The sequence below is a fragment of the Rhinolophus hipposideros genome (genome assembly GCF_964194185.1).
Source record: "Rhinolophus hipposideros genome assembly, chromosome: 25".
NCBI lineage: Eukaryota > Metazoa > Chordata > Mammalia > Chiroptera > Rhinolophidae > Rhinolophus > Rhinolophus hipposideros.
In genome coordinates this window covers 13,858,634-13,875,130 of record NC_138071.1, presented here as the reverse complement: position 1 = coordinate 13,875,130, position 16,497 = coordinate 13,858,634, and the positions used below count along the sequence as shown (strand labels likewise).

Here is a 16,497-nt window from a genome sequence, read left to right as displayed (position 1 = left end):
TTCTGTGATCTGTTTACATACACAGAGTATATCAGAGATCTCAACAAGGTTGTAAAGTATAACAAGAACGTCTCTGGATACTTTTCACCAATATTTATTTATTGAGCACCTCTTATGTGTCAAACACAGGTATAAGTGCTGGGAATAGAGCAATACAAAACAGACAGAAATCTCTGCTCTCATGGAGCTCATGTTCAAGTAAGTGGAGAAAAGACAATAAATTAGTAATATATGCTATACGATACTAAGTGCTGTGGAGAAAAATAAAGGAGGAAAACTTGATAGGGAGTGTTGGGTGATGTATTTGTACCATTTTAAAAGAGGAGCCAGGACAGGCCTCAAGGAGAAGGTGATCTTTGGTTAAGAACTGGAGGTAAGATACCCAGCTAGGGTATCTTAAGGCATTCCAGGCAGAGGGGATAGTAAGTGCAAACATCTTAAAGCAGGAGAGTGCCTGGCATGTTTCAAAATAACAGAGTAACAGTAAGGAGGCTAGTCAGAGTGTGCTGGCATGCTGTTATGAATGACTGGAGTGAAATGAACACCTTCATTCGGAGGTTTGGGGAAGCAGAGATGCGATTAGAAATGCAACGGGAGGCTAGATGGTATAGATGTAGACCATTGTCAGAACTTCAGCCTTTACTCAGAGGGAGACTGGGAAGCCAGGGGAGGGTTTTGAGCTGAGAAGTGATAGGACCTGACTTATTTTAAAAGAATGAATCTTGCTATAGTGTTGTAAATAGACATGACTCAGGAGCTCAGTTTTTAAGACATGGCAGGTTTGAGATGCCTATAAAACATTCAAGTGAAAGGACTGAGCAGGCAGTTGAATATACAGATGTAGTGTGTAGGGGAGAGATTTGAGCTGGAGACACAATCTGAGAATCAAATGTTAACACACTGTATTTAAAACCATGAGACTGAAGGAGTTCACCTGGGGGGAGAGTGGAAACAGAGAAAGGAAGAAGTCTAAAGATGAGTTTTTGGGGGCTCTGTAATGTTAATCAATTTCTATAGTCACTTAAATTATAACGTATGCTGAACATGGGTTCCAAGTTCTGATTGACCTGCATTTGCACATCTTCTCCTACTTAGAAAGCTCTGAGTCAAATCTGTTATTCCTGGCTCTTCATTCAGTGGTACGGAGCTTTTTCTGTATCACTTCATATAACTTCCCAGTGCTTCTGTTATGAGTATCACAGGCTGCAAGAGTTTTCCAGGATCACACAAGTCACACATGGGTCAAAGCCTAGAAACTAGGTCCCACCTAACTACCAGTCCGAGACTCAAGGCAGTAGGCATCTCCATTGAGAGTTTGTTTAAAAGGCTTTGACAATTGTTCATGTGGAAAACAAACAAACAAACAAAAACAAAACGAGGCAATAGTGTATGTGACACAGCTGCGAAAGAAGCAAACATAGTCTTAGGTTTCACTTTAAAAAGCACTGAGTTTATGGAAACAATACTTCCTGTAGAGTAGTTCAGACCATATCTGGAACATTATATTCATGGGCATGATATTTTTAAAGGGACACTTAATCTGGCTCATATCCAGAAAAGGGTGATAAGGACAGTAGGATAACCCCCAAGTGGTGATTCTTATTTCTCAGTAAAATGTGAAAGTTCAGGAATTGTATAAGAGTTTGTCAGGAGCTAAATAACTAGATGAAGCAAGGATTACACTATCACCTAAAACTCTTCCAAGAGGCCACATAGCCATTTGTGAGGGACGCATCCAAGACAATTCCAGCCTCCAGTAAGAAGCTGAATAACTGATCTTTAAGTTATTTTCCACCTCCAGGATGCTTTCACTCCAATGCTGCTGAACTTAATATCCTTAAATGGATATACATAGTTGATAATTTTTTACTACAAAAATGGGAATTTCACAGTTCAACCTAAAAGGTCCAAGTTTTCCAGGGTGACACCAGTTACTGTCAATTACCAATGAGCTTAACCAGACAACTATGTGTTTACTTCAAAACCAAGTGCATCAATCACACTCTTCTAGGTAAACAGATATTTTTGTAGGTACCCTCCTTGCATTTAGGGGTTCAGTGGCAAAGCAGGCATTGGTTTTCTTTGCAGGAATGTAGTTGGAAATGTGGATCTAGTGTACAGGGAAGAGACTGAACTGGAGTTAAAATTTAATGTAGTTATTATTTAGTATCCATCTTTAAATAAAATGCACAAACTCACAGTCTAAAATGTTACACAGTTTTACAATTCACTTTTTCACAATTATTATAGTTCCCAGAGTTATATTAATTGGTTCATGAATTTCAACACTGGTTATTTCAGTAGAATAAGATAGGTACAACATTCAGTATCTTTAGACAAAAATCCATAGGAATTTATTTCATGTGCTTTTATATCATTCAGTTTTTGTGGGGAAAAGGAAAAAGAGAAACGTAAAAATGTAAATAACAATGTACTCAACCTAAAATTACAGCTTCCCAAACAAGCTTTCTTTAATTTTACGTAACAAACACTACTTTCTTACTTTGTGAAGAACAAATAAAATTTCACATCACAGTTCAAAACTTCTAATGAGTATTAATTACTATTTATAATGTGAAGAGACAACTCAGCTTCCTACCACATTCCAAAGCAAGAACAAAAGGAAATAGCTCCCTGTTAGATCAGACACTGTTGTACAAACGGCCAGTGCCTTCAGGGGGCGTTCTACATGGTAACAGCTCATCTGGCATTAAGTGATAACTCGGCTCCAGGACCCATATATTTGAATTAATCCCACTACAAAGGAAGAAAGGAGTAACAAGCAATATAATGTCACAGTTTAGAAGAGAAGGCAAAGGGCTTGAACTAGCTACACTGTTTTCACTGGGGCAATTAAGGCTTCCCTGTTAATTTGCAAGTACCAGATGGAATGATGGAGAACCCCTTTTTTATTTTCAAAGAATGGAAAAAACACAAGTCTTTACACATGCTGTTCAGTAAAGGTCATCAGTGAGCTACATACTCCCACCCTCTGAATAAATCAGAACTCAGTATCCCCAAGAGGAATCCAAAGATTCCATCTAGAATTTTGGTCTGAATTTCAACCAAGAGGCAAAGTGTTTATTCCAAAACGAAGGTGTGATCCTGCTTAATTAACCTTGAGTAGACCGGGCGGTCCATTGATCACATGTCCACAGGTGGGTCCACAACAGTTCAGTACTCACCTGAGCTGTAGCTGTCAGTAGATGACTGAGAAATGGAACGAGACAGAGAGCGACGTCCAATTTTGGTGGGACGTTTGTTGAATTCTTGCTTCTGGTCAGCAAACTGGATCTGCTAAGAAAAGGAACTCTAGTTATATAAAAGAAAAGAACCTCCACATTGAGACAGCAATTCAAGACTTGCATTATAAGGTCTTACCTTCCCTTGCAGTTGATCTGATTGTACCAACCCATATTTGGAATGTTAAGACTGGAGAAATAATGATTTTTCATTCTTTACCTACTGTGTTTCTATCAAATTTAAATCTTTCATCCACTCTCTGACTACATACTTTCTACAATAAAATTGTGACCAAATAAAGGGGGTGTTCTGGTTAAAATAAATGCTTAGAAAATTGAGTCATATTCAGAAATCCTTTCTATAGTCTCATTGGAAACAAAAGCTGGAAAGAAGCTTTGAGACTATGTATTCAATCTTCATATATCTAGATGAGAAACTGCAAAGTGCAGGAAGGTAAAGTAACATGTCTTCAAGGTTTAAGATTCTCAGGAAATGGTATGGTATAATGAAAAAAAATAAGTTTTCCATTCAGAGAGAACTTTTCTGGAACTGCATTCAAACCCTGGTTATGCCACTTATTAGCTATGTGATGTGGGTCAAACTGCTGTGTGTGTGTGTGTGTGTGTGTGTGTGTGTGTGTGTGTGTGAGCTTCATTTTCTCATAAATACAGCAAAACTAAAAATACCTCCCAAGTTTTAGAGAGAGTTAAATGAAACAACATACTGGCATAGTACATTTTATTGCACTTCATTGATTGTTTTTCTTTTTTCTTTTTTTTACAAATTGAAGGCAAGACCCTCCACCAGCAAAAAGTGTAAGACTCACTTTATTGCAGTGGTCTGGAAACTAACACGAAATATCTCTGAGGTATGCCTGTATGTAAACTGTGAACCACAGCAGGGGATTCAATAAATCCACTTTCCTACTGCCCCCACTACAGTTCACTGTTCTTAAAACTCTCGCAGATAGTCACTATAGCTTTTCAGTACCAATAAGTAGTCAACATTGATTTATTATTTTTAATGTTTGGTATCATAAAATGCCTAAAAGCTACAAGACTGATCATTTATTAACTATAACCGATGTAGAAGGAGTGGATGAGTGGACTGAATATGTATAAACCTCAACATTCAAGGTTGTATTTTGGACAATATCTGATGATGACTTTCTGGTATTTTTATCTTTCTCCTGCTGTTGAAGGTTCCAGCTGATACTTCACAACACTTTACAAATCAAAGCTCCTATCATTTATTCAACAAATAACTTGTTTTCTTTGTCCCTAATTGAATGTTTGCATAATTACTTAGATTATTCTGGATCCAAGGTGGCAGAAATGCAGAAAGGATCAAATATCTGACAACTGATTCTACCTTTCATGATAAAAAGCCGGTTCCCTGATGGGCAGAACACCGACACAGCATACCAGAATGAGAGCAGCAAATGATGACTCCATTTCCTGCAGTGAGGGTAACTACTGAGTCATTTAAATATTGAGACAAAGGGATGAGGCCAAATTGGATTAGCTTAGCATGCCTTTTAGGGGAATTCATGCCGTGTTTCTCCGAAAATAAGCCCTAACTGCTAGCATGATTTTTCAGGATGACATCTCCTGAACATAAGCCCTAATGCATCTTTTGGAGCAAAAATTAATATAAGACCTGGTCCTATTTTTGGGGAAACACGGTAGCATTTTCATAGCTATAACAACAAATAAAGCCTGTGTAGTACTTTAGAGTTTGTAAATTGTTTTCAGCAGTAGAAAATTCATTGGATTATAAACTCTCTGCAAAACGAAAAATAGCAATACTGATTATTTTGCTAAGTAGCACTTTATTCCAAAAAGATGAAGTGCCCTTTCTATGCACTCCCATGGAACATACATTAACTTCCATATACATCTCCTATCACAATAGTTATCACACTGAATATAACTTTCTACCTGTATCCTGTATAAACTGTAGGCTCTATAAAGGAAGGAGCTGTGTAACTTATTACCCTTATATCCTCGGGCACAAATGCCGGACACATGTCAGGCAATCATGCTGAAATGAATCTGAAGTAGCCTATTCCATCTTCACTGTCAGTACAGGTTGAATATTAAGTAAGCATAAGCCAAGTCTAAAGTTAAAAGAATTTTTAAGGGCAAAAAAAGCTGAGAAGGGGAAGGTGGGTGAGAAGATGGGGAGAGGAACAGCAGTCAAGCTGAAAACTCTGGCTTCCAGTTCACTAACCTTGTTTAAGAGAATGAGGCGTCTTTATTCTTTGTTAGAGGCCCCCCTAGGGAAAGGAGTGGTAACTGACTTTCCAAAGGCCACAACAAATCAGGAGCTTTTGCAGCGCCTCCTTTTATAAGAGAGGAACAGATAAACCCTTCCTGAGATATGTAACATCCCTTACACACACACACACACACACACACACACACTACCGGGGGCCAGGCACTTTTCTTCTCTAGATTTGTAGGATCAGCGGCGGGTGGGCACACACGCTTTTACCCACTAGCACTAAACCATGCAGCTAGTTACCTGCATCAGCATCTCAAACCAGTCTCCCTAAGCTGAGCTCTCTGCTCTCTAGTCTGCTCTACTGTACTCAGGTCATGTATAGGCTACCCTTTGGCCCTAAAGACTAGGCTATGCAGGCTTTCTCCCCTCAAAGACGTAGGGTTCTAAATCTTGTTTACTTGTTAGACACTGAACTCAAGTTTCTTTAAGACAGAAGAGTGTTAGAAGGAGACTAACCACTTATAAAGACTGTTATACAATCTTCCCAAGAAATATGTATTTTACTGACAGTTTTAAATAGGTCATCCCTGGCGCCCACCTGTCCTGAATAGTTAAGTGCCATTCCATTCTTCACTCAACAGCTCACCTTGTAACACAGGAGTCTACCCACCCAGGTTGGGGGTACTTCTGGTAGACTCCCCCCTAACTTTCCTACCTGGTCTGAAATCAAAGAGCTGTTTAGGTAAGCCCCCTTTTTCACTTCAGAGAGAACTGCCTCATTCCAACAGGCATCAAGGCAAGGTAAGGGAGGGAAACAGACTGTTAGGAGAAGGGCAGCTCACCTTACGCCAGAAGAAGGGATGAAAGCAGGAAAAGAGGGAAACGGCAGCTGGTCGGGCACAATAATGGTTATAGCAACAGCAAGACTGGTAAATAAGAGCTTAGCCTCACCTGGGCTTTAATCCCAGAGTTGCCATTGACAATGTATTTCTTCTTGTTGCTCAGCATAGTGACATTCCCAGCCCCACTGCCACCTCTCCGGTCCAGGGACCCTTGTGGCTAGGCCTTTAAACTTTCCGCATCAGCAATTCTGTTGGCTCTGGTTCCGGTTAGCTTTTTTTTGGTTGGGGGGGGGGGTGCTACCCTTCCCTGGAATCCCTGAAGCAGCTCCAACAACCCCTTCATCGGTAGAGCCCTGGATTTAATAAGGCATTTCTGTTAGTGGCTCATCAGCCTTTCCTAATTCTGGTGGCTGTTTTGCTTTTATTTTTTTTCCTAAACACCTAATTACCTGGCTCCTCTGACCTCTAAACCTTAACAAGTCCCCTGACAAGCCCAACTTGCATGCGCATAACAATAGCTTATTTATATAACCAGTGCACTTTTTTGCCTGCTATAATTACCTTGCTAATTAGGTTCCTTTCTAACCTTACCTGCTCCTTTCCCATGTCAGATGATTTTAGTTAACTTACTCTCCTTAGAAAACAATTAACTACAGCACCACTAAAACAATGAGGGGATTTATTAAGGTGGTAAGGAAAAAAAATGGAGCCCAGTGCTCAGGCAGCCCCTACCCTATACTCTGTCATGGGGTTAGTCAGATTGGAAATCATTGCTGTACTCTTAATTGTGCATCTTTTATACAGGTTTTTCCATAAGAATCTTAAAAAGTAGGCATTAGCTCCACTTCGTTCTGCTTAATTTACCTTTATATCAAATATATTTAAAATTAACCCTTACATTGACTTTCTTATCAGATTGGGTCTCAGAAATGTTATCATCCCAGATGACCTTGGGGCTCTGATCAAACCACAATTTGGAGATGGCTAATCATACAAGGATTTGAAATCGAACAGCCCTTTAACGGGCAACTTTGCCCAATGCCATCACAAGAAATTAAAACAGAAATCAGTTGAACTCAAATACTGATGTTCACCATCACCCTCATCTCTCACTCATAATTTCAAAAAAATGAGAGAGACAGATATTTTTCTGCTTGCTTGATGAATCTCTAAACGTCTGCTCTTGCTAACCAAGGATGTTCACCCTCGTACACTCTTAGCTGGTTTCTCATTGTCCTCACTCAGGTGAAAAGGAAGTCCTTGGTCCAATGGCTTCAGTCACTAGACCTGCGCCAACAGGGGCTGCAGATCTATACGAAAGACTACAGCCAAAAGACACGTTAGGCTACTCTTACTGACAGGAAAAGCCTAACCACACAACACGCTTATCTAACAAAGCAGTTCTCAAACTTTGGGGGCTTCCAAATCACCTGGAAGGCTTATTAAAATGCAGTGCTGGGCCCCTACCCCAAGAGTTTCTGACTTAATGAAACTGGGTGGGGCCAAGATTTTGGATGTCGAACAAGTTGCCAGGTGATGCTGATTCTGCGGATCTGGGGACCACACTTTGAGAACCGCCGCTCTAACACTTTCTCCGAGCGTGAATACAACAGCCCTCATTCTTTTGACTCTCTCCTTAGCCAACCATTGGATCCTATCCGTGGCTGCACCAGCGAGGCATCATTCATAGGCAGAAAAGAGAAGGTTATTAGAAAGGTCAGAGAATACAGTGAGGTGACACACAGATATAAAGAGAACTGGGTCTAATTCTGATTTCCACAACGTAAGGCTGTTGAGAGTAGATGGTTAATGCGTTAAGAGATATAGGACTCCTGGGGAGGACAGAAGATCTATTCACCCTAAGAGCATCAGGCCAAGAGAAAACAGTTCATTGCTTTTCAAGTACACAAAGGATGATTATCAGAGGCTCTCTCTCTATGTTATCTCCATTTCTTAACTTTTCTAGCACTTAACACCTGTCATTCTCATTTGTAAAATGGAAACAATAACATCTACTTTGCCAATCTCAAGTGTGTGCTGAGAGATAGACTAATGCATGTGACAGGGTTTTGGAGACTATATATAACACACGAGCATACAATACTGACATTTCTATTTTTCTTAGGTCAAGAGTCCATCTAGAGTTAATGGATGTCTAGCCATTCTGTTTTGCAAAACAGAATGCAAAATTTTGTGTATGTGTATATTTTTGGGGGGAGAGGGCACATAGTGTTTTCATCAGTTTTTCAAATGGGTAGCTTGCTTTAAATGTCAATCCTGACCTAGAGTTACAGTTAGGCTCTGTCTCTACCACCATTTGCCAGATACCTTGAAGGTGTCTGTCTCACGTCTAAGTGGATATGGTTCAAGCAGTCTTACAGACCTCTCTCCCTTCCAAGTCAAATGAACTACTTGAACAAATTCTTCACCTATAAAACTTCCAGCCAAAAGAAAATCGGGTAACCAGCTGGCTGAGAATTCAAGAGTGTCAATCAGATTTCCTTCGGAAAAGTACCAAGTACTACAGAGAGCCTGGGTGGGAGGAGGAAATATTTAAATGTAGAAACTTAAAAGGTTAGTGCTGACCGCCAGGCAACATAGGAGGAGGTATTTCACTAAAGATTTACCTCCTAAAGATTTCTAAAGATTTAGAATCTTTAGGGACTAAAGATTTCTCAGGGGAAGTAAAAACATATTAAGAACCATCTTTAAAAGGATGTGTTTCCCAACCTTTTAGCAATAAAACTGCCTGAACAAGGCTAAGAAAATCCTTCACATGAAAATAGCTGAGGAGCAGAGGCTCCAGCAGAAGTTTTCCAGTGACTGATGGAATGTTGACTGAAGTTCTGCCTTGTCATTTCTCGAGACTGGGGTTCTTCAGACTTTGTCCTGGCTTATTTCCCTGCTGGGAATCAGAGATGTGAGTATGTCAGCTGCTGTCTGATCTGAGTCCTATTCTTTGAGGGGTATGCAAGTCCCTTGTGGCTGGTGATTGTTAACAAAAAGCAAGGTGTTATAATGAACCTTTTCTGCTAAATTTTCCCCCCGAAAGAAGGCTTGAGAGCCTTGTCATATTTCTTTGGAAAGCAAGGATCGTCTCAGTGGAAGTTTCATTACATTAATATGTAAACTGGAACATGAGTCAGAGGTTTGTTAAAGCTTTCTTAATTGAAATTTCCATCCAACATGGGGGCTGGCTCCAGGGTTTCCTCTTGGGGATTAAAAGACACTCTAACATTTCACAGGTAAGGTCTGGAAATCTATAGGCAATGCACGAGAGGGTGCTCAGTGGCTCACTTTGCTGGCTAAGTGGCTATCTGTGGCAGCCTAATGCAGTACTTCCAAACCAGGTCAGAAATTAATGACTTATGTGGTATCTGAAAGAAAGCCTCAAGAGGTTAACCCTTTGGCAAGGAAAAGGTAGTAGGTGAAAAAGCTGAATTATTGAAGATAAGTCCCTCCTGAGTCTTTCTAGTTGTTTAAAAAAATCTACTGATCAAAGGTATTTTCCTGGTTTTTAAGAGAAAAGGGCCAAGAAATTGCTAGAGAGATGCCATGTCGAAAACAGCAGACCTGTACTTTAGTAAAGAATGTTTTCTAAAAGCTGGGATGTCCTAAGTCATATCCCTTAAGCAATAGTCTCACTCCTTTAGGGCAGTTTTCTTGTTCCCATAAATAAAAAGAAGGTAAGTAGGTAAAAATCAACTAGGAGCTCCTCTTGAGCTCAGCAGGTAAGCCAGTGAGGACCATCATAAGAATAGGAGTTACTATAAAACTTCTATTGCTGCTGAGTTGACACACTAATGTTCCGCGGAATTCTTCTGTAATGTTCCTTTAGAGAATTACCAGTTTAGTACCTTAATGTTGTCCCTCCCTCCCCTAAGGAAACGAGAATTCTTGCTCACTTTTCTTGTTATTAGTGAGTAGCGAGAGATTCAAAGGCAAAAATTCAACTAGAATTATCAGATGAAGCCTCTCCATGAATTCCAAAACACTACATTATTTGAAATAAGCCTGTAGATAGGTAGGATTTCTTTCCATCAAATGTTTTAAAACCGAGCGCAGGGTTCTGAAACAACATGGAGAGCAACCTCAACAACTTGAACAAAAATAATAAACAGTGAGAACAATGAGAGTTGAAATGTGGGCTCCTCGGCTGGGCTTTTGTTAGGCCTACTGTATGTTCAGTCTTATTACTGATGGTTATTTCTTTAAGTCCATAATTCCATAAACACTGAAAAGAACTTGGAATATGTTATACCTAGTCTAACCAGTTTTCCATAAGGAAATATACATATAAAACACAAGCTGGTATAGACTGTAAGAAATCAGACTAAACCTAGAAGAAACCAGACAGTTAAGAACATAAGAATGGCGGCTGTTTTTAAATCAAAAGTAGAAACTGGATCTAAAATATTAGGTTTTAGGTGCTAGTTCTTATCAACAAATAAGTTCTTATCATTATATTAAAAACATTTATCAGGCAAATATGGTATTTTGAAGACTGGTACCAAAGAAGCTATAGTTCCTGCCTTTTAGAAATATACATATAAAGAGTATTTGGGGAAATGTTTCGACTGGAGGAGGGGGGAAAAGGGCAGGTTGGGGAGAAATGTCTTAAATCTTTTCAGAGACTTGAGGGAGCACCCTTTCTACAAGTTCTGGGGTTTTCTTCCCCTCACTACAGACATACCTCAGAGATATTGCAGATTGGGTTCCAGACCACCGCAATACAGTGAGTAGCACAATAAAGCGCGTCCTAATCTTTTTTTGCTGGTGGAGGGTCTCGCGTTCAGTTTGTAAAAATGCAACATCTGTGAAGCATAACAGAGTGAGATCTGCCTGTATTCTTTCTACTTTATCTCCATGAGAAACAAACTAAGCATGAGCTTGAAAATAGAATGCAAGGCAATTATAGGATAACACAACCCATGCAGTGTACCAGCAGCACTAGGCTGCAGCCCAGCACAGACAACCAGGCAAGAAGCTGACCATGGCCAGGCAGCTCTCACACCTTCCCCAGCTTCGCTCGTAACTAAGGAACAGGGGAGACCAGGACATAGGAACTAATCAGAACTTAGACTAATACATTTTTTCCCAGCCACAGGTTTTGGAAGGAACTTCTCAGAGGTGATCACTGTCACCTGTCAAAAGTGTTGGCCTCATTATCAAGAAACAATGAAAAGCAAAGCAACCAAACAACTCACCATCCACTCAGGCATGTGAAAAGCTGAGGTGCCCTCATTACCGTCCCACTTCTCCATAGTGCAGGCTTGGGGGATATATGTCCTGAAGCAAAAGGGAAAGCTGGTTTGGCAATGCCAGGGTTTTCTGAGTGCCCAAAAGCAGAACCAAGCCCAGTGGCTCAGAAGTTCACTATGTCTAGCAGAAGCTGCACCCCCTTTTCCTGCGACTTCCTATTCAAATCAAGCTCATTCGTCAATTGCCTAACAAGTCCCTTCCTGGCCAGCTTCAAAGCTTCTGCTTCTGATTCAAAAATCAGAGCTGACGCAAGGCTCTGAGCCCAGACACTGAATTTCCTGCAGGGCACTCACTGTTTAATGCTACCCACTCTACCCCTGCCTCCCCAGTGGGGACTTTCTGCAGCAAGAGTCAGGCTTCCTCTCTTTCCCTGTGTATAAGGCACTTGTTAAGGTTCTCCCGCCCCTAAGGACACGTCACTGGAGGTGCTGATACCAAAATCAATAAGGATCGAGGTCAAGAAGGCACTCCCATTGCTCAAGAGTTGCTTGGTGTGAATCAGTACAGTAAATAGGCGTTTCCCTGAAATCAAGAGTTCCTTATGGCTTTCAAATTTAAACAGCTATGTAGAAGCTCCCCATCTGCTCACCCCAGGGGTCTGGCTCCAAACTCAGGCATATCTCAAGTTAAATGTTTATTGTATGAGAGATGCGGATGGAGCCAGGGAAGATCTCTTACAAAATCAGAATTTATTTGAAGCTCTGAAGAAAGTTCTGGGACCACACCTCTGCTGGCTCCCTGTGCTATTTACATGAAGGTGTAAGGCCTTCCTTCAGAGGCACCTACAAATACAACCGAGGTGCCCACTGTAAATTAGTAGCTTCCCTGGGGCTAGTCAGGAGCTACCACAGTGTAGGTTTAGGGGGAGCCAGAGTTTCCAATCAAGATTACTGCTGTCTCAAAGTTCCTATCCAATGTTGGTTTTTGCTCTCAGGTCTGGTTGCAGGAAGAAACCGCATGCCAATACAGTAGCCCTATACGCTGTCACCTTAAGGGACCTCAGAAACAGTTTCCTCGTTATGTCTCCATACCAGTTCCCTCCTTTCTGCAGCAACTTCAGAAGTTTGGAAATAAGGCAAAACTAGAAAAAAATGTGCCCTAACCTATTTTACCTTCTTCGTTCATTCCAGTAGCAGTACCAAAGATTTCAGGCACAAGGGAAGCCCAACAAGATATGCCTGCTTTGTTTGGTCCCCTTCAAGGACCAAGGACTCTTTACGGTGTCAATTCCCCTTGCAGAGGATAATTTCTCTGGAGCTGATAGGCATAATATTATAATTAGGATTATGGGTTCATTGCCCTTTAGAGCCTTTACTGGTTAAGAGAATGTGGAATGGAGGAGAGAACGGTAACGTCTAAAGGAAGAGGCACGTAAGATACCAGAGAGGGCAGAATTCAAATGACTAACCTGGAGGTCTAGATTAAAAGGAAAGGCAAGTGAAAACAGAAGGGGACTGCTGGACCAAGTGAATGCAGAGGTGTGAAAGGATTAGAATCACAGCTGCAATAAGAAGCGAGAACAGCAGAGGTGGAAGTGAAAGAAGCTGTGGTCACAGAGGAGCTATGTATAGAGTGATGCAATTTGAATGATAAGATACAGAAAGTTGGTGAAATGCAGGAGTGATGAGGTTAGGATGGCAATTTTAAGAAAGCCTTAGCTCCCAGCAACCTCCAGTCTTCCTTTCAATCCAAACTTAACAAAATGCAAGTTACATGGACTGCCTGAATTTCCAGTGGTATCGTTCATCTGTGTTTTAAACACAACATATCTAAAATCAAAATGACTGCTCCGTCTTTCCTTCCCCTCACCCTCCAAACAAGTTTCTTTTCCTCACTTTTCTATCTGTTCCCTCAATCAGATATAAATTCCCAGTCATCTTTGATTTCTCCCTCTGCCCTAGTCCCCAGAACAATCAATTGCCAATTGTTTTTGAGCCTCTCACCAAGCCTCCCGTCTATCCCTGCATGTCCGTTGTCACTGCCTCCTACAAACCCTCTACAAACCCTTTCCAGGAGGCTCCTCCACTACCTGTTCCTACAGACTCTGCCCCCAGGTGAGCTGTGCTACGTGCTAGCTCCTGAACGGCAGCCAAGAACACTGGTTTTGGAATACAACAGACCTGGATGAGAGTCCTTGGTCTGCCACTGAACCTCTTTATCCCTCCAGATTCCGAACCTGTACAGTGCAAGCAACAACATCCATCTCACAGGACTGACGCAAGGGCTTAAAAAGTGGACGTACGCCAAGCACGGAATAAACGGGAGCTCTTACTCTGTCATTATTATGCTGCGTCCTCTCCCACCTCAATGCCTTTGCTCAGGCCACTTTCTCCAACTGAAATGGCATTCACTCTGCCTTCACATCCATCATCTGCAATTACTCAAATTCTTCAAGGTTCAACTCAAATGATAGTTCTGCCATGGAATCCAACCTAAAAAAGGAATCTTCCTTTCCTCTGATATTGTTCTTGGGTCACATCACTATTTTCACCCTTCCTCATATTATAGCCGCTGTGTACACGTGTCACCCCGGTTAGACTCAGGCTCTTCAGCGGCTTGGCCAGCGTTGCTCTGCCTGCAGAGCCTGGCACACAGTGAGGGCTTCAGAAATCATCACATCCTGTATGTCGTACATACGTATACCTTCTAGCACTCTGGGGGTAACTTGCATCATCAACGTGTTTAATATATTTAGGTCCATTTTGTAGGATTTGGAACAAATTATTTTATACATGAAGGTTATATACAGTTATATTATTGACCACAGCCACAACTTATCTGTAGTGAGTCCTTACGAGGGTTTTAATCCTTAATTATGATATTATCTCTATAGGAATATATGATCTTTCCATAGCTTGATCTGCGTCAATTATAATCCATTAGTATCTGAATCATAATGAAGATTTTAGGAATAAAGGCCAAAAGACTGTTTTACTGCTAGAGGGGAGCCCAACCCTTAAAATACTTCGGTGATCAGCAAATTACTAGATTATTGGTGTTCCTCTTGTTGTTTTCTACATAATCATTTATAAACAAATGAAAGATGACTGCCCCCAAGGTAGTGTTAAAACACAGAAGAAAAATAACTTTAAAGAAACTAGGAATGGGAATAGAAGAAGAAGCATAAGTCAACTATATCACTTCGGCAAACTATTAATAAAGTAAATGTCATTTTAGTTGTAGTACTTTTGTTTCTTAGTGTAGGTTTTAACTAAAATAGATTTCATTTGAAAACTGCAGTCTCCCTACACCTTTCTGCAACAAAACAAAAGGGCAGCTCTTAGCTGCAACGCTGTGCAGTCTTCACCTTTCTGCAACAAAAGTAACAGTAGCTATTCTAGAACTGAAGGTCTATTCACTGAGCAGGACTGTATGAGGCATAAGATATAGATATAAGCACTAGTTATAAACGTGTTTCCAATCTAATTTCATTTTGCCATAATGTGCCTTAGAAGATACACCTGTAGCCAGGAGTGAGGCCACTGCACGTGATCGTTTATAATAATCACCCTGAACATTTAGGCGAGGAACTTGCAACTTCAAAAACAGCTACACAAACTGCACCCATTCCAGCAGTCTTTCCCTTTACAAAAATTGAGCAATGTGTACACAGCCCGAAAGCCTCCCATTTTCACTCCAAGAAGAACAATCTGAAGTTCTACGTGCCAGCCAGACTTGCTAGAGAGACTATACCCGTGGAGCCGGAGGGAAAAGGAGAAGCAGTTAATATTTCCAGGGGGCAAAGTCAAGAAGAACCAGGCAGTGGTGAGGAAGTAAATACAATGGCAGAACAGTTTTAAATGAGATCACTCCTCAACCTGCAGAGCCATAATGCACAGGGCAAAGAGCAGACGACTGTGGCCCCATCCTCTATTCCTGGCTTGCCGCTAATGGTTTTATTAGACTTTGGCCAGTCACCTAATTACTCTCTTCTTCGGTTTCCTTATTATAAAATGAGGGCAAGTGGGTAAGAGTGGACCGGAGAAGGTTCAAACTGGTTCCTTCCAGTTCTGACATTCAGTATTTCTAATCCATCTGGTTTCTCTGAGGCCATAAGAAAAAGTAATAACTACTCTGTAGTCACCAAAGTGACAGCTTATTGTAGAGGCTTAGGTTCCTAACGACCGGCGTTCAAAGGTCCAGCTGGTCAGTTATGAGGCTGTCTGGAATTGCTGGGCCTCACATCTCCCTGCCCCTTCAAACCTGAAAAGCCAATGCTACCAGAGCAACTGGAATTGTTCAGTCCTCTCCCTACCCCACAACCTAAATGGCAGGCATCTACGTCGGTTCCTCAGTGATTTTAAGATTCACATTCCACGCGTATTTTCGACTCCACGTGGAGACACCATGGATACTGGTCAAGTCTACAGGCGTTCGAGTTGGATAGTCTTGGCTTGTAAGTACTCCATCACTTCCTAGCTGTGTATCTGTAAAGTAAGCTACGCAACGTTTTGAGCCTTTGCATTCTCATCTGTAAAACAAGATAATATCTTCCTCACATTGACGTTGTAAAGAATACTACATATAAATACACAGAAAGCACTTAGCATAGTGCCAAGAAGCTACTTTGTCCAAAACAAGCCGTAGCAGAGTAGTAACAGGCTGTCTAGTGCGAATCTTGACTCACCACTTACTACGGAACCCTAAGCAAATTACTTATCCTCCCCGTGCCTCAGTTTTCTCACCTGTAAAATGAAGATATTAAGAACATCTACCTTTCAAATGTATGATGATGGAAGGAGAACTGACTCTGGGTGGGGAACACACAGTGGGATTTATAGAGGATGTATTACAGAATTGTACACCTGAAATCTATGTAACTTTACTAACAATTGTCATCCCCATAAACTTTCATTAAAAAAAAAAAAATCTACCCTGATAGGATTGCTGAGAGGATCAAAGAAATTCCTACACAGAAAGCACT

At 41.0% G+C, this 16,497-nt stretch overlaps 1 protein-coding gene across 10 annotated transcripts in view; it reads right to left on the bottom strand.

Annotated features, from left to right (window-relative positions):
• AHCYL2 (adenosylhomocysteinase like 2) overlaps positions 1-16,497 on the bottom strand; it is a 141,008-nt gene that overhangs the window by 39,644 nt on the left and 84,867 nt on the right. For 3 of the 10 annotated variants that reach the window (XM_081038554.1, XM_081038555.1, XM_081038553.1), the window contains exon 2: positions 3,186-3,294. In XM_081038554.1, coding sequence (XP_080894680.1) covers positions 3,186-3,294 — 109 coding nt within the window. Of the gene's footprint in view, positions 1-3,185; positions 3,298-5,475; positions 5,583-6,311; positions 6,665-11,518; positions 11,987-16,497 lie in introns of those variants that run through there. The other 7 variants (XM_081038557.1, XM_081038559.1, XM_081038556.1 and 4 more) reach the window with 7 other exon arrangements.